General features: G+C 33.9%; 2 protein-coding genes and 1 long non-coding RNA gene across 5 annotated transcripts in view; 1 reads left to right on the top strand and 2 right to left on the bottom strand.

The window, feature by feature from the left end:
* LOC145334613 (cell death-inducing p53-target protein 1-like) overlaps window positions 1-23,064 on the bottom strand; it is a 345,932-nt gene that overhangs the window by 237,049 nt on the left and 85,819 nt on the right. The gene's annotated exons all lie outside the window — the stretch shown is intronic.
* On the bottom strand, window positions 5,829-7,684 carry LOC145334041 (uncharacterized). Its single transcript, XM_080179319.1, has 2 exons — window positions 6,944-7,684; window positions 5,829-6,715 (listed from the first exon to the last, which is right to left on the bottom strand). The coding sequence occupies exons 1-2, from the start codon at window positions 7,031-7,033 to the stop codon at window positions 6,395-6,397; spliced, it is 411 nt and encodes a 136-aa protein (XP_080035445.1). The 5' UTR covers window positions 7,034-7,684; the 3' UTR covers window positions 5,829-6,394.
* LOC145333533 (uncharacterized) lies at window positions 12,759-15,695 on the top strand. Its single transcript, XR_013884531.1, has 4 exons — window positions 12,759-13,502; window positions 13,907-13,973; window positions 14,204-14,271; window positions 14,700-15,695. It is a non-coding gene; the product is annotated as an uncharacterized LOC145333533 (long non-coding RNA).

The following is a 23,064-nucleotide window of genomic DNA, read 5'->3' as shown; positions in this document are numbered from 1 at the left end:
ACTCTCGTTTCTGTCATCTTCGTTATCCACCTCGAATGATGGTTCATTTGAGTCCAGCTGTAAACTTCTCTTGGTTTTTGCTTCGGCTTCCAATGCGGTTTGCCTTCGCTCCCGGTTCTTCTTTGGAATGATCGGCACATCATCTAAATAATTATTATAGTCATTATTTCAAATAGTATAAATGTTACCCACCCCCCCCCCCCCCCCTCCAAGGAAATAGCTTAAAATCACCGCAGGACCAATACACAGAAGAGTAGAATCCGATCCCCAGGACACAATTAATACCATAAAAAACCTAGTTTTTAACACTTTTATGGTAAAATTTTACCAGCCTATACGATTTAAAAGGTGGTAAAATTTTACCGTAACCTCGATCGATTCAGTGGTTACTGAGATCTTAAGCTTCTGACGGCCGGACAGACATTAAGCTACTTAGTATTATAGATAGCGGCTGCGCCCATACAAATTTTAGCCTAAAACCCTGTCAGGGCCTGTACGAAGTTTCCCTTAAAACAAAATTAATGCACAGGGTTTTTATCTAAGACTACTTCTCAACTAAAATATTAATAAACTTAAATTTAGGTGATACAGTTCCTACGTTTTTCAAACTATAAATAACAATACCTTCGGCATCCTCATCATTCTCATCACTGCTGCTTTCCTCCACGACACTTGTTGCCTTTCCAGTCACCTGTCTCTCGTTACTGTTGCCTGTAAATAATTAATTTATACATTAATTTTATACGTTTCCAAACAAAAAGCAAGTACTGAAAACATTTTTTCCACCCCCCCACCCCCCCTACTTGGTGGAAAAAAAATTTTAAAAGGAAATGTGTTGTAGGAGGGATAGAATAAATAAATCATAGAGTTCTTTAAATATTTTTCCATTTTCCCCCTACTTGGTGAAAAAAAACTAGGGGGGGGGGAAGAAAAATTTAAAAAAAATTAGTAGCAGAGGAAAAAAAATCTTGTGCAGTATATACACAATACGAGGAAAGATAAAACTTATAAATAATAATTAATGTTCAACAAATATGTACCTGTGATTGAATTATTTCGTCCAGAAAATTCTTTCTGTCTTTGCAGTGGTGGAAAGTTTGGTGGTGGTTCATCATCTTCCATTGGCACTGTATCATCAAGATTTCCCACATTTTGGGCCTCATCGTCTGTTTCACAAATAATTATCTTCTTCGACTTTTTCGAGCCCTTTCCTTTTCCATGCTTCTTCCTTTTGGAGCTTGTGATGTTTTCAAATACATTTACAAAGGGTTTATTATTGGACTGGCTGTTGACCATTGGATCATCATATAACCTACGTGGCTCTACTGGTTGCTTTACTGGTTCTGGAGTTACTGCTGGATTCTCCGCGGGTGGTATGCCAAACTCATTCCCAATCTGATCATCATTTGAATTCATTTCAACGTCGTCGCCTCTGTCATCAATTACAAGCTCACCATTGTTGCTTTCTTCATCAGCAATGTTTTCCATACCATTTTCTTCAACAGCATTGCCTTCAGCATCATTGTCTTCAACAGCATTGCCTCCACCATGATTGCCTTCACCATCATTGTCTTCACCATCAGTGGATTCATCAGCAGTGGAATCATCAGCAGTGGAATCATCAGCAGTGGAATCATCAGCAGTGGATTCATCAGCAGTGGTGTTCATTCTTCCGATCTTTCTATTTCTGGAAATTACTGTTGCTTTCTCACTGGCATTGTGAATCTTTGTCTGTTCTTCACTCATTTCTGGTTTCAAATTTTGTGTGGCGTACGTATAATACATTACAGCTCTTGCTATAACCTTCTTATTACTATGGACTGTCTTGAAAAATTGCTTGGGGTTCTTTGCATTCCCAATGTCTGCATAATTTTTGATCTGATATGCAGTACTCGACTTGTCATTGTTTCTTTTCAAGTAAATCTGGTTCTTTCCTTGAACTTCGTGGGGTAAGCAACCCATTGAGTAGCCACCTAACATGTAGTAAAATTTCTTGTCTTCGGCTGTAACACCTGGTGTTGAAGTTGTGATTGTCTTCGGTTTAATACGCCGCTTAATTCTTTGTATCTCTGCAGGGGCCAGATACAATCCACACATCTCTAAGGCTGATCGTTTCTGTGGCTTTTCCTTCTTGTCTTTCTTGTCTTTCTTGCCTTTCTTCTTGCTTGTCTCCTTGCTTGGCTTGAGTTCAAAAACCTGTTCGAAATTGTAGAGGGGGGTTGACAATGCGCGTTCTTGTTTTCGCGTTACCAGCGCTCGAAATAACCTCCAGATGACAGGATCATCATTATGAATCATATAATCTTCGGCTCTCTTCATATTTTCACAAAAACCATTCGCGTCCTTGGTAAAAGTGTGTTCGAAATTGCGCTTGAACCTAGATAAAAAAAGAGTTTATATCAAAACAGTCTCAATATATAACATATATCAAGAAAAGATGAACTAAAAGTCTTGCCACATAAAAAAATACATGGTACAAAATTGAAATTCTTTGAAACATATGCCATAGAAATGTAGTTTAACAATTTAACAAGAATACAATATGCAGTTAACATTTCGTGAAACTACTTTTTTAACTAAAGAACATTGAAATGCATTTTGTGAAACTACCACTTTCACATTTAATAGACGCGGAATAGATGCGATAAATAATTGAATTACCTCCAAGCTTGTACGTGGTTCCTCACTAGAAAAAGGTCGCTTGAAGACACATAGGTTCCTGTTCTCCACAAATTTGGTGGGATAGCTTCATGTAGGTACGTGTGGTTAAGCACTAACTTACAATGATCCAAGAAACGTTCCACTGAAATAATAATGAAATTTTGAATTAACTATGCATAGGTACATGTTTATTATTGTACCAGGGGTGTATATTCTGCACAAGATTTATTTTCACAAATAAAATATATATATAAAAAGATTATTGTACATGGTCACCTGCTAGCAAGAATAGGAATGCCCCTTTTATTCGGTTTATTTCCCTTGCCCCCACCTCCCTTCTCCCTGTTTTACACGTTTTCTCATCATGTCAAATTTACAAAATAATATTTACTTACCAGTTTCGTCATCAATAACTTCCGGAGCAGTCCAAAAGGCAGCGGTGATGCGGGCGTCAAAGGTGAACTGCTCGAACACGACATATATGAAGGTGATGGTGTCTCTGCATACTTTCAGTAAGGTTTGCCAGTCTTTATCCACTTTCAGTGGGTCATCGAAATTTTGGATGAAAAAGACAATTTCTTCTCTTCGCATATAACCATCTTTTTTCAAGGGGTCATGGTTCTGTATTCTTTCTTTGTAAAATTCTGGTGAGAAAATACGGTCCACGACAACATCCTGATTCTCACTAGGCCCTTTATTCGCCTCCTCCTCAAGTTGCTCATCCACATTGGTCAGTCTTCTTAGATCAGTCACCAAGGTTTCCACTATTTTTCCGGTTTTCTTCATTTCTGTTGTCAGCGTTACAGTATTTTCAGCCATATCTCTTGATACACTGTCTTGCAGGTCTTTGATGTCATTCTTCAGTAATTCATGGTTTGTCGACGATTTGTTTGCCAAGTTTCTGATGGACGCATTAATGGGCTCTATTTGATTTTTTATGTGTGAGGCGAAGAAAGTACGTAGCTGCTGAAATTGGTTCTGAATTTGGTTCATAACGGCCCCGGTCAACAAATCCTTAAAATTAAACATATTAAACCACATATTTTCAAGTCTTGGTATTTTAAAAACTACGTGGTAGAAAAGAAGACTATCCACAAACAAGAGCAAGTGATCCTAAGCATCTTCCATCATTTTTGGACTTTGACAAACAAAAAAACTTGGTAAAATTTGACCAACTTTTTGGTAAAAATTGACAAGGTAAATTTTTAGGCTAAGTCCAGATTTTTGGACTTTGACCAAAAAATCAACTTGGTAAAATTTGACCAACTTCTTTGTAAAAATTTACAAGGTAAATTTTTATTGGTCAATGTTTACCAAAAATTTAGTCAAATCTTACAAGTTATTTTTTCCAGGCTAAGTCGATATATATCCCAAATAATTGTAATTTGTATCCTCTGGATGACAAAATGAAATAAAAATAATACCTCGCTTTCTTCCATCTCTACGGTTCTACCAGAAGGGGCAGATGATCCCTGGGGTCGTGATGACTGGGACTGGGGCCGTGATGATGTTGCAGGAGGAACTACAACTCTCTCGGTCCGTTGACTCGCGGAGGGGGGCCGTGGCCGTGGCCGTGGAGATGGAGGTGGGGTAATCCTTATTGGAGATGTTGTGGTTCTAGTTGTGTTCTAAAAATAATATAGATAATTATTGTAAAGCATTACTTACCGAGGATTATAGTTTTAAACAACACCGGCATTATCCTAATTTTTTTCTTCTATTTTTTAAAACTTTACCCTCCCCCCCCCCCTCTCCCGACAAAATGACTGTGTTAGGTTAGGCTAGGTTAAGTTATATGGTTAGAGGGACCCAATTTGTTCAACAGTTAACGAGATTTGTTGGTACAAACCCACAAACAGACATCATGTTAGTAAGTTTAGTATAACAACAAAACACCAACAAACCAAAAACCGATAACAATAAAACTTAAAATCCTACCTTTGCTGTTGTACCTTTGCCACCTCCAGTAGATTTGTTGCTTCCAGGTTTGGCACTTGCAGCTTTGGCACTTCCACCTCTGGCACTTCCATTAGGTTTGCCACCTCCAGTAGGCTTGTTGTTCTAAAACAAGAAATAATTGTTGTATTTACAATGCATAATAAGATATTAGATAGCAGTGGCTACGCCCCTAGAATTTTAATTACTAATATCAAATGTTAAACACACTGTGGAAAATTAATAAATAATTATACTTGGTCAATAATCTTTTGTGGTCTGTTAAGCATGAACCGATAAGGTTTTCCTTTCGATCCGGTAACATGCGAATTTATAAGTTTTAAGAGCGAAGGGTAGCAGCAATTTGTACAATAGTAAATTAGGCCTTAAATATAATTTTTACCTTTCCAGAACTAGCACTCTTTCCAGTCCTCGTCATTTTGGGATCTAGCTTGGTCAATTGCCAGTCGAAATTACGCTGTTCTATCCAGGTCGTTGGCATGGGCAATTTGCATAGTTTTAAATCTGAAATGTGTAGACAGAAATTAAAATTTTATGTAAAATTAAATTAAATTGCAAACATGTACTCTTTCAAATTACAGACTAGACTTATAACACTTTAACTTCATACCCATCGATGGCCAAAAAGGTAGGGTTTTGCTAAATTAAGTTGAAATGCCTTTTTTAAAATTAGCTATAAAAAATAATTTTAATGAAAAAAATATTTTAAAGTACATTTCACATAAATTCCAAATAAAGAGGGAAGGGCCTTCAGTTGAATTTTACAACATTTTACATACATATTATAACAAAAGGGGGGGGGGGGAAGTGACACTTTTTGAAACCAAAACTAAAAGTCAAAGGAACTGAACTAAAGAAACAGTTACAGATCTGACATTTTGCATGGCAGTTGTTTTATAGGGGTACAATATGGAACTTTTAGTTTTGGTTTTAAAAAGTGTCATTTCCCCCCCCCCCCCTTTCTCTGCTTTCAATGTACAAAATTAAATTCCGATAGGAATTACGATGGAGACATCTTGATGCAACAGGTGTACGGAGATACATGCTACTCTGTACTTCAGTAGGTTGGAGGCTAGTTGTGTTGGAGGATGGCTATAGTCTTCGGGATCGTCAGTCTTGCCTACTCCTAATACCAGGGGTGTATATTTTCAGTGTTTAAAACCATAAAACTTAATTCATATTTCCTAGACCCCTCCTTTACCACACTCTCCTCCTGGCATGATAAGAGAATTACAAATAAATTGTGGTAGGTTAAAAAGGAATTAGATGAAATGTATAGTTCATGAAATATTTCTATACAACAATTAATCATGTGCAAAATATACACCCCTACCTATTATTCTGGAATCTTCAGGAAAGGTGTATGCCGGAAAAAATGTCCTCACTTTGTGGACCAACCATACTGTTTTATCACGACGGCAGTCTGGGACAAAGTAGAGGTCTTGGCAGTCTGTATAGAATTGATTACTCTCGAACTTTCGTTTGTTGGCATTCCTAGTTCCCCTGACAGCCAGCTTTTCATTTATGTACGGTTTCACTGTGTGAAATATCAACAATCTAAATATGTCATTTATGTCATTAATGGCTGTTAAACGGAAAGGTATGTTGCTGGTGAAATCGTTATAGCTTAAGTGTTTGATCAGCAATACACGGAAAGAAAGTTATGTTACATTTTTAAAAATTACATTAAAATTTGTAAAGAGTGGGGGGGGGGAGAAGTGACACTTCTTGAAACCAAAACTAAAAGTCAAAGGAACTCAACTAAAAAAAAATAGTATTACCTGTTTGAAACCTCTTTAAGGCCAAAATTATATCCTCGGATGTAAGTTGATATCACATGATTGGCACTTTCGAAAGCATAACAACTGAACGCCATGGATGGTCCAAATCGGCGGACATGTTCCGGCATATGGTAAAGCATGTGAGTATTGTAACTCAAGCACGATTCGCCGTACATCTCCGCCAATTTTGAGTTCAGGACCATTATCATGGTCTTGAGCTCAGCCACACGTTCAGTTGTTATATGCTCTTCGAGACTGCGCAATATGTGGAATAAAAACTTGCATATCAGACGTTGTTCATCTTTAAGATTTGCCAACTGGAAAAAAAAAACATTGTAATAATTTAAGGTAAAACTAGCTGTTTCGCCCCTAGCCTCTAGGGGCTTCGCCCTATATACTTATTGGAAGTCCACCCTCCTCAATAGAAATATATATATAATATAGCACACGTGCGCAAATTTAAAAAGAATGTTATTGCTATACAATATAATGAAACTGAAATAAGCTTTAAATTCTAAAAAGATTATAATATGGTAAAAACCTACCTCTGCATAAAATATCATATGGTAGAAGCCCAGTACTTTGAATTCAGAACTTTTCAAATTGAGGGCTAGCTTCTTCTCTGTCAGGCGCATGATGGACGTACGGGGAACGCGATCAAAATCGCCAACAAGCTTCAATTGATCGTTGATTTCATCTATAATTGGAGTTACTGCAGTTCATGGTAAAATATGGGTGATAAGGAGAAAATTTTCAAAATTTAAGTTCTTTAAACTTTTCAAACTAACACTCTTTTAAGCGGCATAACAAGGCGTACAAATAATGTGTAATAGACATAAATCCAAAAATGCAGAATTTTATCGCAGTGCCGAGAAATGCGCGAAGAAAACACCTATTTTACGCGTCATTTCTTTAGTCAAATGCAGTACATCCCTGTAATTCTCTCCATTTGAACTAAGTCTTCTTCTTCCAATTCTGGATAACTATTACGTCCTTTCTTCAGGTACGTCATCACTTTCTTTACATAGCCCAGGTGCAACGCGTGCATCGGATCACTGGGGCAATCTTGTATTAAATCCAAGCTCGGGTCAAGGTCAGAAAAACTGGTTTTCATGTTCTGATTATTTTCCTCTAACTTGCGGAATTTCTCGTCAGACCTCGGCGTACCCATATTTTGACTGTCACTGGGGTAAAATACATTCATTGATTCGAACAATACCAAGTTCTTTTGACGGAGATAAGTCTGTGAAAAAGCCATCCCTGGAAGGTCACAGTGTGGGCATCCATTTTTTGATCCACGGCCAAGAAGGCCGAATACATCGGCTCTGGCAACGGCATCGTGGATGATGGTTCTACATTGAAAGGTATGTCCAGGTAATCCTTCTTGAATTAGTTTGTTGATGAATCGGGTAACATTATCCAGAAAGTTGTAACTGTAGGGACGCTTCCTCGTCTTCTCAAATATGCTGACTGGCAATATAACACTGAAATCCTTATTGAAGAATAACCTGAAATAATAAAGAAGAATTAATAATAATAGCATTTAATACCTTAGACTTAAAATTGTAGTCACTGATTTATAAAACGTAAAGGCTGGTAAAATTTTACCGTAAAAGTGGTAAAAACTAGGTTTACTTATGGTATTAATTAAGTCCTGGTATACAGTAAGACAGATTTTTATATATGAATGCAATAGAAAAAAGTATCAATTGTAAACTTAGTTTTCTTTCTTATTTGTTTATTGAATGGTTTCCTAAACTTTGGCTTTAAAAATCTGGGCTGTCAATTGATGTAAAACAAATATTTTGATATCCTTTGAAATATAGGCTGCCAATCCTAAAAAATACCTTTTCGAGGGTCATGCTGTATATGAAAAGAACTTTATCCCAACCCAACCCTTTCAAATCCACAATATATTAATTACTTACCTAATCCAGACAGTATAATAGGAGATATGAGATCCCTGAGCTGCTTTCACTCCGTCGCCCGAGATGTCAAAAGTTATATGATCATCAACGGCCTGTTGTCCATTCAACCGTTTAAAGTCTGTGATGGCGTCTTGGAGGATCTCATAGGTAGGGAATCTGGAAAAAGAAATATACTTCTTTCTCAAGTTCTGTAAGATGTTTGAAGGGATCCCCGTCATGATCGCCATCAGGTTCGTCATCAGGGTCATCGTCATCATCTGGGTCAAAATAATCTTCAGGTATATCAAACAATTCGACGTGTTCCCAGTCCTCGGCATCTTGAATGCTGTCATTGTCTGCATCATTATTATCGTTGGTATTATTGTTGTTAATATTGTCTATAACAATATTAATGTAGTCCGTTTCTTCAGGATTGTTATTTAATCGCTCCAAAACTTGGTTTGCGTAGCATTGATAACATATACTTTCGGTTTCCTTTGTGAAGTTGGTATTGCAGCCTGTACAAACTTTACCTAAAAAAATACGATGTTAAACATGATGTTTTATAGTTATAAACCTTCCCGGGACCTATGTGAAGGTACCCTGTAAAGGAGAACCCAATCGGTTCAGCGGTTAGCAAGATCCTTTTGAACAGACACACAGACATCCTGTTACTTTAGTATAAGGATAATGCCGTAAAGAAAAACTAGTCAAATTAGAAAGTTAAAAAATTAAAAATTCCAGAAAAAGTAGATAAATGTAGAGAGTGGGTGAAGGTGGGTTAGGTTAAGGGATCCCATGTAGAATATACACCCCTGGAACAAGGATATCTTGAGACAAACTTAACTAACGTTTGATCAAACCAATTGTTTGAAATTTAGATTGAAAGGAAAATAAAAAACAAAAATTGGGAGACAATGTTTGTGGGAATTTGGACAAACAAACAACAAACAGACAGACCGACATCGTTCTACTTTATATTACAGATATTGTAGGTTACCTTTTGACGATGCAGTTTCGTTCTCATATTCCACATCCATCAAATCCTCCTGCTGTTCTTCTTCTAGTAATGGCTGACTGTCTTCACTTTGTGGAGGTTTCTTGCGCCATTTTCTGTTTCTCGTTGCATTAAGGAAGAGTTTTCTTATGGACCTCAGTTTATGCTGCAACTGGAAAAAGATTACATAATTAGTGAATTACTTATTTAAAATAATATAGGGGAGTTGTTATGGATCGTTATTTGGGCAAGCTACACGTGTCAATTGATTACAGTACATATGACTATACTGGTGTAAGAGCAAGCATGTTTATAGTGCGCTGACTGCAAGTGAAAAATAGAAATTAAAGTCGAGCATAGATTATACTTTAAGTACAGTAATGAAAAGTAAGGTCTCATCTTAAATATGTAGAAATAATTAGTTGTAAAAAGTCACCTGTACATTTTTCCTCTTATCTCCACTTCTTATACGCTTCAGTAGAGCTTTAGAGAGTGTACCAATCAAATTGTCTCCCATTTCAATAACGTCTAACAGGGGTGTATAGGTAACTCCTGAAATAAGAAGTATATGTTATAATCAGGGATGTATATTCTGCATGGGATCCCCTGCTCAGGGGGGGGGGGGGAAATAAAAAATAAGTGGTTGGAGGAAAAAAAAATGTAAAAATTAAGAAAACTGAAAACATTTTTTCCATTTTGCCCCCCTCCTTGGTTAAAAAAACTAAAAAAATGTGTGGTAGGAGGGATAAAATAAATGAAATATAGAGTTCTTTAAATATTTTTCTATTTCCCCCCCTACTTTTTCAGAAAAATCTAGGGGGGAAAAAAAATAAAAAATTTTGTAGCAGGGGAAAAAAAATAAATCTTGTGCAGAATATACACCCCTGGTTATAATAATAAGGTTATTACTTGTTTACATATAACGAAAGGAGAAAGTAAAAGGGGGGGGGGGGGGGGGGAGTGACACTTTTTGAAACCAAAATTAAATGTCAAAGGAACTCACAAAATAAAGAGTTAGAGTTACAAACATAAGAAAATACCCTTATTTATTCTTTGATTGTCTATAAAATTAATTAAACTTACCTATCAAAATTGTGATCCAATTATACATACGTCATCCAGCGTTGGTCTGACATTTTTTTACTTTGAAAAAAATAACTATATACAATTATACATAAAATTTTGTTTGTTCCAGTCCTGACCTGGATAATACCTATATAAATTTCCTGCCTTCCCTGAAAAGCCGACGAACGCATATATAATCGAGCCCCACTGGTCGTGACTTTTGCAGAATTCTGCAGTTGCATGGAGTTTTATTATAACAACAGTGTTGAACCCAGAAAATTTGTTAATTTGCTATAAAATAAATAATGTAAAACAACGAAAACAACATAACAAAAAAATTAAAATACAAAAACAAAAAATAAAACATATCAATTAAGATCTCCTAGAGAGCTATAGCCAGAAGCTTAAAAAACTGTACACGTGCATACGTAATCGTCGGCTTTAGGGGTAAATAATGTTTATTAATGTTTATATGCAGGAAATTATATATCTGCACGACCAGTGGGGCTCGATCACTGTCACCATGGGTACTTAATTATAAAATATATGGGCGCTGCAATCAAAGAGAGGTTAACGTAAATGTTCTGAAAGAACAAATTGATGTTATCCTCTTAGGAAAACCCCCCCCCCCCCCCCTAGAAAAACGGCCCCTGGCCTCTACCTAGCCGTATAACTTAACCTAGCCTAACCTAACCCAGCAATTTAGTTTGGGGGGGGGGGGGATGGGGAGTTAAATAATACAAACAAAATTTTCTAAGAGGATAACGCCACAAATTAAAATTAAAATTCGCTTTCAGCATGGATATCCGGAGGCTGGATGAAATCGCCGGCGGCGAGCTCGGCTTCTCCTAGCTTCTCCTTTCTCTTCCCTGAAAGGAAAGAACATTGAATTAAAAATGAGAAAACTAAAGCGTTTTTTAATGAAGAAACTCAAAGAATTCTGAAACATTTTTTGGTTAAAAACAATTTTTTCCCCTGCTACAAAAGACAACTAGCCATGAACAAAAGCAGGTGATTTGAAGCAACTTCCATCATTGATCCACTTATTTCTTTTTTCCCCCTCCCCCCCCCCCCCCCGGAGCAGAATATACACCCCTGCAATAATTTCGTAGTTTTTACCTTTCCTTAATCTTTCCTGCTCGTCAGAATGTGAAGAACTCATGGTCTTGAATATTATCAGCTGCCGAGCAGGTTAATCTAAATTAAGAAAAGAGATGTGTTACTATGGGTTTTATTTAGAAAAAAGGGCTGACGTTGGTGAGGAAAGGTGCACAGTCGGCTTCATGGTCAATGACATATCTCTCGGTATCATCCAGGCGGGGTCTCTCGTTCTCGTAGAGATTCTCGGGCATAGGTTCATTCTTCTTTAAGTGTGTCTCTACCCAACCGTGATGGTATAACAGTTTTACTATTTCAACAGCGTCATCAATGCCACATGATTCTTCTTGAACTCGAATATTTAGCTTGGAGAAGAGTCTCAACATCCTAACCATGAGGGCGTCCCATCTGTCATGCAGCTCGTGGTATTGGTATGGATCCATCCTAATTTGAGGAATGATTATTTTGTTTGTCTTGTTTATTTTTGGGAGGGGTGTGATTAATGTTTTTTAACTTTCCGGTATTTTATTTGTCCTTAAACAAGGGGGGGGGGGGGGAAGGCTGGAGCTCCGGAACCTGGAGGCCTATCCAAAAAATCTTAAAACTTGGGAAAATTCATCATATAAGAATGATTTTATCCCTAATAACCTATACTCTCAGTCCAAAGATAAAGCCTATACTCCCTGTTTACGCAAATGTGTCAAAACTTCCCCCCCCCCCTTATTTATTTAAAACAAATTTTGTAGCAGGAGAAAAAAAATAAATCTTATACAGCTAATATACACCCATACCTGTTATTATGATGTACGCGTACCCAGGTGATTGACTTGAATAGCCTGTTATTCAGAACTATCTGAAAAGGTAGAATATTTAAGAAATAAAAAATTACAAAATAAAATTAGCTCGTATTCATTCGAATCCGCTGGATAGGAACAGGTGTTCTCATTCATACGCAAAAAAACTAGGTAACTAGCATATCGTATTATATCCATGGTTTTCTACGAATATAAAAATCTAAAAGCATAAGATTAAAAACAGTTATTTTTAGCCAGTGCCTCCGGCACCTCTGGGCCAAAAAGTAGTTTCATTCTTATAATTGTACTCCTATATATGCGAAAATCCGTTTATACTACGATGCAAGAAATATATTTATTAATTTTACATTTAAAAAAGTCCTGTATATTACGTAAGCTAAAAAGAGTCCCAAAAATGGGAGAAAAAACGAATACGAAGAATATTATACAAAGAATTCTCAATAATTAATGATAAAATTTGAATTATAAAACAGAATGTTACATATTAACTTCAAAATTCACTGTAATTTCACTAAAAATGATTACTAAAATACAAAAATGCACCGTAGTCATATAGTGCAGTTGAATATTGCGCCGATGGAAAGTTACGGTTGCCAACATACAGATTGAATAGGTGGCAAAACACTTTGCAAGACAGTTATATTTTTAATCGTAAAAATGCAACGAATAATAACATTTCATGAATTATATAAGTTATGCAGTTTTAATTAATTAACCGGTAAAATATTAAAATGATATTATATACATAAGGTGTTTTTTAAAGTTTGGCAACTTTGTCGAGCACGCTGATTTGATCTTCTGAAAACAGGGTTACGAAAGTTAAATTAATGTAAATTTTTTTTAATGTGAATGTAATATATTTTTGCAATGACTTAAATGAAATATCATCGATAAAATATAAAAAAATATATTGCAATGGATATAAAAGAAATATTTTTCAATATAAAGTTGTATACCTGTACAGAGCATGTGCATGAATGCCGCTATACCGATTGAAAACTATTGTAAACAATGAGTGTTATATTTCAAGTCTCTTAGAGAAAATACGTGTTATATCCAAGTATGATTGACAGGAGATGGTCCATCTCACAAGATTTATATGAATGTCATTTAAGAATTCTAGAGAGCTGATATTCAGGAGTTTAAAAAAGTACTTGTCTACCAGTCTTGGCTGTTAGTGTTGATATATGGACCCTGCAATCAAAGAGTGGTTTGCGTAAAAGTAAGTGTTTAAATAATTTTAATATAAAAACATTAATAATATAGGACCTTGAGCGTACGGTTTTAGGCTGCCTTCGATTAACGGTTTAAGTTTTACTAGCGGCTATGCCCCTTAGAAGCCTCTAGGGGCACTTAAAGTAGGAAGAGAAAAGTCGAGGCCTCATCCTATTTTTAATTTGAGTTTCAGCTATAGATTAAAATAAATAAAAAGCTTCGTTGTAAAAGAGAACAATATTAATATATTTATATAATAGGATAATTGTTTTAAGCCTTTTTTAAGCCTTTTTGATTTGATCTAAGAAACACTTTTTATCCTATTCTTAATATTAAATAATCCGGGTTTAATATATATAAATGTAAAAGAAATATTAATAAATTATATTTAAATTGAATATTGTTTTTCAGGTTCAGCAACACTGATTCATCAGAAATAACTATTTGGGCGCTGCAATTAAAGATTGGCGAGATAGAAGTAAGTGTTTAAATAATGTAATAAAAAAATCAATATAATTTAGGACCTTACGCATGGTTTTAAGCTGCTTCGATAAACTGTTTGTTTTATAATTTTTTAAACCTTTTTGATATATGATATAAGAACGACTTTTTATCCTATTCTTAATATTTAAAGTATTCTACTATTAATATATATAAATAATAATAGAAATATTAACAAATTATATTTCAATTAATATTGTTTTTCAGACTTAACCAGGAATCAGATTCGTGAGAAAATATATGGGCGCTGCAATTAGTGAATGGTTTACATAGAAGTAAGTGTTAAAATAATTTTAATAAGAACATGGATATTTTAGGCCATGTTATTAAGACTATCCTTTAACGAAACCTTTTTAATTCAACCTTGCTACGAAGCCTTGTGTGATGGTAGAGTGTTTGAGTTCTTAGGGAACCACACTAATTACATAATATTATCTTGAGTTAGACAGGTTTTATAAGCTGTAAACAGACTAATACAATTAGATATGTCATTATCTTTAAATTATTTATTATAATCTATATAATAGCACCTTTGAAATAAGCTCATATTATATCCAACCTATATTCGCCCTTTAAGGTTTATGATTGTTTTAAGCGTAACGAATTTTTATACCCTTAATAGAAAGATATTATAAGATGTGTTTTATGTAAAATAATATTGAAAATATATATAAATTATATTTCAATTAATATTCTTTTTCAGGTTTAGCTTCGCACACAGCTGGGTGTATTCTCTGATTATAAGCTGACCGCAATTCGATCGTGGAACATTTCTTGCACCAACATGAAGCTGTTGCCATCAGAAATTCATCCGTTAAAAGTAAGTGTTTAATTATTTGTAATAAAAGATAGTTGGAATAATCCTACACGCAACTACGGCAACACCTCGGCCCCAAAAGGTAGTTTCCATGTATACAAGCGTAACAAATATGAAGTTAATATACACAGACACACATCGAACTACCTTCATGAAACTGTATACTAAATTATATTAACAATTAAGCTATTATTAAATTTATTAGATAGATATTAAACTGGTTAGACAAAAGTTAATACATAAAAATAACGTACTAGATAGGTAGCTATTTAAAATTAGATTTTACTACTTTATATTATTGAAACAGTACATTCAGGATATTATTAAAATCTAAACAGCATTACATTCATCCTCGTGCATGTTTACTTCGTGAAGAACAGCTGCCAGTTCGGCAGCCTGGGCAGCGGCGGGCAGCAGAGGGGAAGGACGGCAGCGATTAAGATGTGTAGTAATCCATCCATGCTGATATAACCTCTTACAAACCTCCCTCTGGATCTCGACATTGTCAGTTCTGGCTCTAATCTCTAGACTCTCTCTTAAAACTAACATACGACTATTTAATTCATACCATAACTCCAAATTCCCGTTATAAGACATTCTTAGTTTCTCTCAGTCTGGTTATGTATTGATAACTGAATTAAACTTTCTCTAATAAGCAGGCACGTACACAAGCTGTATCTACTTTCTCCATGAAATTTTCCCAAAACAGTTAACTTTCCTTTTTGTAAGGCCTTTTTGATTTGTTAATCCTTTAATTGCTTAATTTAAAAATGAATATTCTTTTTCAGGATTTTGGAGTTGAACCAGTTTTGAAGTGTGGAGCTTTGCAGTTCCATGGAGAACAACTTGAGTTCCATCTCAACAAGTAACAGTCACAGATTATACAAAAAATTTCATTATTTATTATGACGACAATGTTGAACCGAGAAAATTTGTTAGTCAGTTAAAATTAACAAATAATTTACAGAACGATACTAATAAGTTTTATTATGACGATCAATGTTGAACCGAGAATATTCTGTTAGTCAGTTAAAATTAACTTAAATAAAGCGTATTGATTACAATCAGTGTTTATTATGACGACAATGTTGACACCAAACATTCCACAAGCTAAAATTCTAAAAAATATTGACTTTATTAACAAATAAAGCGTATTGATTACAATCTGCCAAATCAGTGTTTATTATGACAACAATGTAGAACCGAGAAAATTTGTGTCAGTTAATTAAGTTCTACTCGAGAGCTCCAAACATTCCACAAGCTAAAATTCTAAAAAATATTGACTTCATTACACATTTGACAGGTGTATGGTATGTTATTTACAGAAACGATACTAGTAAGTTTTGTAGTTTCAGTATTGACCTGGATAATATCTATATGACCTGTTATGTTATAATATGAAATAAATTCTAAATAAAATCATTATCATCATATTTTATTAATTTCATATTCCATATAACGAAAGCAAATTGCTGAGTAAAAGGATGTTTGTTTGGAAAGTATTAGGTCTGAATATTTCCTCATTATATTTTATTTGCGATTTTCATCATTAAGTAGAAGGATGTTTGTTTGGAAAAATCTGGACTTAGCCTAAAAATTTACCTAAAAATATTGACAAGAATTTAATTAACAAGTAAGAATGGAAAAACCTACCTTAAATACTGGAGATCTTGAGGCAAGTATAAACTTGTGCACTTTTAATTTGGAGGTACTAGTTTCTATCAAACAATCAGTAAACGCTGGATCCTCAAAACAATTCTCCAGGTCACCAGAGAGACAGGATACTGCACTTTCAGGTCCAGGTTTTATAACTTCCAGCCAAATAGTCAGAGTACCTCCAGGTAGGAGACTTGCCTGATTGTTCTTCAGTACATTAATCTCCATAAAAGCAGCATTACAATTTCCCTCTCCAGGTGGCACTGTTATCAATCGACATTTAGGCATCAGTAGTAGACTGTTGTTATCTTGGATGCCAATCTTTTGTAGTTTCAGTATTGACCTGGATAATATCTATATGACCTGTTATGTTATAATATGAAATAAATTCTAAATAAAATCATTATCATCATATTTTATTAATTTCATATTCCATATAACGAAAGCAAATAGTGCTGAGTAAACGGATGTTTGTTTGGAAAGTATTAGGTCTGAATATTTCCTCATTATATTTTATTTGCGATTTTTATCATTAAGTAGAAGGATGTTTGTTTGGAAAAATCTGGACTTAGCCTAAAAATTTACCTTGTCAATTTTTACCAAAAAGTTGGTCAAATTTTACCAAGTTTTTTTTTTTGGCAAAGTCCAAAAATCTGGACTTAGCCTACAAATTTACCTTGTCAATTTTTACCAAAAAGTTGGTCAAATTTTACCAAGTTTTTTTTTTTTGGCAAAGTCCAAAAATCTGGACTTAGCCTAAAAATTTACCTTGTCAATTTTTACCAAAAAGTTGGTCAAATTTTACCAAGTTTTTTTTTTGGCAAAGTCCAAAAATCTGGACTTAGCCTAAAAATTTACCTTGTCAATTTTTACCAAAAAGTTGGTCAAATTTTACCAAGTTTTTTTTTTTGGCAAAGTCCAAAAATCTGGACTTAGCCTAAAAATTTACCTTGTCAATTTTTACCAAAAAGTTGGTCAAATTTTACCAAGTTCATTTTTTTTGTCAGAGTCCAAAAATCTGGACTTAGCCTAAAAAAATACCTTGTCAAATTTTACTAACTTTTTGGTAAAAATTGACCAAATTGCGTTTTTTTGTCTAAGTCCGAAAATTCGGACTTAACCTGAAAAATAGAGTTGTAAAATTGACCACATTTTTGGTAAAACTTCCAAAAGTGGTAAAATTAAAAAAAAAAAAAAAAAATTTAAATTTAGGCTTCATTGTATAGAAGTCATTATTTTAAAGTACTACAACTGATTATGAAGAGCTGTTTTTAATTTAAAACACAAAAAACGGGTTTTTTTGTTTCGTCAAATTTTACAAAAAAAATGGTAAAATTTGACTAATTTTTTGGCTAAAATTTTTGCTGGTAAAATTTACCACGAAACTGGTATATTTTACCAGGTTGACCAGCTTTACCACTTTTCTGGTAAAACGATTTTTTTTCTGGTATTTCGTAGAACCTGGGAAAGATGTTAAAATTCCTTTAAGGAAAAATAATCTTTAAAAGACAAAAGGAAAATGCTTTTTCTTACCCTAAACGTGTCTGGCAACCATAGACCCCCCATCCCTATTATTTTTTGAAAATTCTTGAGGAGGTTGGGAATTATTTTCTGTATGTCCAACTAATGTAAGGCCAATACTTGCGGTGCTCTAACTCTGCGAGGCAACCATGTACCCAATATAACCTAACTAAATATAGCAACAACGCCCGGACCCCTCTTCTCTTATTTTCAGTTCAGTATAAGATAATAATTATATGAGTGGATTTTCTGAAGTCGCTAGACACTTTAATGGAAACTGCCAAATGCTACTTTAGATATTATGTTACCACACATGAATGGATGGCACTAGCTCTAACTCGGCAGTCGCGCATATTTTTTTGCGGGTCAGTTGCAACTGAACACATTTTTGATTAGTTTTTATGCAGCTTTTAACTTATTTGGTCACTGAGACTTTTTAATCCCAAATTGTCGTGCCAGCAAAAAAAATTTGTCTGGCTCTGGGGAAGTCATCTTTTCTATCATGTGTGCAGTCTTAATCTTTATGCAGGTTAAAGAATTATGCTATTTTAATAAATTTCGCATAATCTCTACAACATACTATATCCGTCTGTCTGTCTGTTATTTTGTGTTTGAGTTTGTTTTGGAAATATGATGTTTTTAGGTGATATAAGAGATAGAAACATGTTTCGCATTTCATTTAGCGATTTTCATAAACAAAGAATGATCATCTGCTTGGCTGTTTTGTTAACCTTATATTAAAGAGCTGCTCTACGTGTGGATGTTGTCATCCTTGTATCAAAAAAAGACCAACATATCAGCATTGCAGAAGAGGGTTACTGCTAAAAAGTATGCACCTCACACGAAAGATAAAATCAAGGGAGGGATATTTTATCTGAAAAAAAAACTTTGCTTTAAATTTTTTCACCAGAAAAAGATTTAGAAACTTTATACAGTAAGTTCTCCTTTTTAGATAAGGATTATTTTTATTAGTGAAAGTCAAATTATTTTTTTAGACAACAAATCCCTCTCTATAAAATCTTTATAGTAATAAAGAATATAAAATGATTGTTATTAGTAAGAAAATATACTAAATTAATAATAGACTTCAAGATAGAAATAAGAGTTAAAAAAACCAAACGGTAGAATAGGACAAACAAATGTTTAGAATATGCTACTGGATTCAAACCGGTTTCAAAAGGTAAGAAATTATATTGACAAGAATTTTGACATCAACAGTTTGTATTGCACATAAAGCTAACCATGATTTAAGCCACCTTACAAGTTGAAGTGAAAGTCTTTTCAACTATGGCTTCGAAACCGATGATTATCCGCTGGATTATAACCTGTTCTAAGTAATACTAAAAATCATGTATAACATCTCATTACAGACATATTTTCATGCATATTGAAATAAAAATCATAAAATTAATACCAGTTTTGTTAGCCCGGCTTTTTGCCCCTCATGGCTGATAAAATTGGTTTAAATCTTATAATCTTTCATTTCTTTACCCGTGGAAAGCTGCCTTTAATACGATGCAATAGATATTATATAATAAAATAATTATATATTTTTCAGAAAGTTGTTCTTTCCTTTGGATAAAAATACTTTGAGATAGAAATAAGCTATCTGTTTAATTTATACAATATATCAAAGTATATTATTGTTATCACCTTAACCTTTTAAACCTTTCAAAATGCATTGAAGGGTCATATTCCTAAGGGTTTTAATATATATGGCTAGAGATTTTAATGGACAAATAGACTAACATTGTTTTACTTTTCTTGGTTGATCAAGATAGGGGACAGTGCGCTGTTTAATACTTATCTACTTTGGGGACTTTTATTGAATTTTGATTGGTTGGTTCATTTAGTTCAGGGTCCAAACGTTTCAACAACTAATTATAAACTAAAGAAGGTGTAATTTTAATTTTCATAACTGGGAATGTACATTAATTTATTGGCCATTATCTTATCCCTTTAGATCCCAAAACATTTTTGCCTGTCAAAAGTAACAGCTTTATGCTTATTTATACATTTTTAGAAAAAAATTTATCTAATATAAATTTCTATTTTTGGCTACCTTAAAAAAAAGAGGCAAAATATTCATATCTAGTTAACAATGAAAAAAATAAATTTTCTAAACTATGCCAAGTTTGAAACTGATAAGGCAATTCTTACATGCCAAAATTAAGGATAAGATCATGGTCAGATACGGACGGAGATCCATACATGTGGAATGACGGACGTATCGACCCTAAATGTAGAAACGCTTCGATTCTAAAGACACTTGCACTGAATAAAAAAAATAATTAAAAACCAAAAGAGGGAAGGGACAATGGGATGTGAATTACACTAGTCCTCAAAGTTTTATAATAACGTTTACTTATTCGTTGAGTTAACAACTTTGGGACTTTCACTGAAATTGATTGGTTGGTTTATTTAGCTGAGGGTCCAAACATCTCAACCACTTATTTGAATGTACAGATGGGGTAATTTAGTGCATCATCATTGGGAATGTACATCAATTTATTGGCCATTGTGTTATCCTTTTAGATCACTGCTTAAAAACCATAACATTTAAAGAAAGTGAAGTTTAAATATGTTTTATAACAAACAAAACACACAACACAAGAGGAAGAACAATTTAGAGAAGAAAAAACAATAGAAAATGTGGAACTTTTATTTGGACTTATGGCCAACAGTTGGGGAGAATGACAGTGGTTTTTAAAAAAAAACTTTAAATCAAAATTAACTTGATTAGCGGGGAGGACATTACGGCCTTCCTTACAGAGTAAGCATTTTTATACATAAAAACTGGGAGGGAAATGATTATTAATTTCAATCAAAATTGCACATAAATTTATTACATAGTTTCCATTTGTCCAAGTGAAGCTACTCATAGGTCCAGGAAAGGTTTTTAACTATTAATGGGGAGGGTACACTGACCCACCAAAGAGAAGTCGCCCCAATAAAAAATTTACTTTTCTTTTTAAAATTAAAAATGAGGGCGGGGTCCACCTACCCTCTAGGTGACAATAGTAGCATAGCTGCTTGTAGTATATAAATTGAACGGAGAAATATATATCCTTGAATTCCCCAACTGTAGCACAATACTCGGAAGAGTGTAAACTGCTGGCAGCCAAGATTGATATAATTCCAACACTCCGCGCTCTGCAAATGGAATTAAAACCCTTCGGGCAAGATGATATCCTCACAATTTGTAGGGATATGTATTCCAATAAACAAATAGCACAAAGAACACTGTTGTTGTTTTCAATCAAAATAAAAAGACTTTATTAAACATATTTTATTAATGAACACTATTATCTCAAGTTGGTCTCGAAAGTGTCTTTAATGTAAATTGTAAAGCAGTATATCGGTAATATGTCCTCCATTACACCTTTACCGATTGAAAGCAATGTGGAAAGGTGAATGTCATAGCTACTGGACAGTCACAAAATATGACTAACGAAAACTACTAGAAAATTTCACGTTCACAAAGAAATGGTCCTTTCATTATCTCTTAAACCAAGTTAGGTCTTGACTTTTATTTCATTTTGAGAAGAAATGTCTTTAACTGGATGTTAGAGGCAAGCTGACGCAAGTTAGATCAATCTAAATCTGTTTTGAAAGTGTCACAGTAGTTTTAAAATAGCGCTTCCCAACAAAACGTAAAAATAAGAGGGTAAACTTAAAAATTGCACCCTTATTTAAAGGCGTGTTAACAAAAAGTCTTTACTTTGTATATTATGATTATTTTCCCCTATATTAAATTGATTTGTAGTTAATCATAACTTAATAAGGCGAAACGCTGGAAAGTGTCATATGTGACGCCATAAAAATGCGTCTAAAAAGTTGGGATATGGAAGAAGTTTGAAAAGAAACCAAAAAAAAAGAGATTGATTTAGACGAGTTTTTATTATTTATTCTTAAAGATATCGTATTTTAAATTTGGTTATAGGCTAAACCTAGTTATTTTTTTTAAAGTGAGGACTTCTTTTTTATTTTGCAGTTTTATGATATTGCCAAATTTGAGATGATCCCTAAAAGACCCCTTTTTTAAGTTAAAGCGTGTCTACAGTTTGTACCGCTACTATTAAACATTCCTACTATTACGGAAAACTATGAGAAAAATAAACAAGAATAATAATGTTGCAAAAACAACGAGTAATTAATTTTTACACCGGTCAAACAATTCTTTACTATAGGATAATTATCTGTTTTTAAGAAGATCTAAGAAGACAAAAAATATTTTCTCCTGGTGATATATCCCTGGTTACAATCAATAATATAACAATCAATTATGTGTAAGATTTAATAATTTATTTATTTTGGGGGGGGGGAGTCTTGGACGTCCTTGACAACAATTTAACTTGAAAATTTATGACATTTTGCTTAACTAACAAACGGAATTATGTTTAGAGTAGCTGCACTACATTAAAAAAAGAATGGGAAAGAGGGGTTAGGGGGAGGGGGGCCAAATCTGTCCAACAAAGTAAATTTCCGGTAAATAAATGGAGCAAAACTACCCCCCCCCCCCCCTTCTTGTTATATTAATGGAACTCTGATTCCCCACCCCTAGTGAATCTTATTTGTGTGTGAGAGAATTAAATCAGAGTGTTCCTTTATTGCAGTATATAAAAAAAAATTTCTTTACACATAAAAACTATTCTTATTGGTAAAGTAAATAGAATTGTACAAATTTGGACTGATCGGTGCAGCAGTTTCTGAGATATTTATCTACTTGTATAAACACAACCAGCTATTTAAGTATATAGGATAACACACACACAAAATTAAAAACGAAATTTTTACATTAAAAAACTACTCTGCCTACAACCTTTAAGCAAATAAAGAAGATAATTTATATCTTTGTTTTTTTTTTCTTTTTTATTTCGTCAATGACAGTTTATGACAGTCAAAACCCCTTTTATGAACTTAAAACAACAGTAAGCTATCAAAATGCCTCAAAGCAAGACATGAATGTTTTTTTTGTTGGCTATTTATATCTTTGTGTTTTTGTATGATAACTCTAAGAGGACAGAAAAGATGGATCCTATAAAAGTTTGAGAATTTAGCCCCAGGATATTAT

This window comes from Acartia tonsa, chromosome 12 (genome assembly GCF_053477335.1).
Source record: "Acartia tonsa isolate MP-2025a chromosome 12, ASM5347733v1, whole genome shotgun sequence".
Classification (NCBI taxonomy): Eukaryota; Metazoa; Arthropoda; class Copepoda; order Calanoida; family Acartiidae; genus Acartia; species Acartia tonsa.
This window is presented reverse-complemented; position numbering and strand designations above follow the sequence as displayed.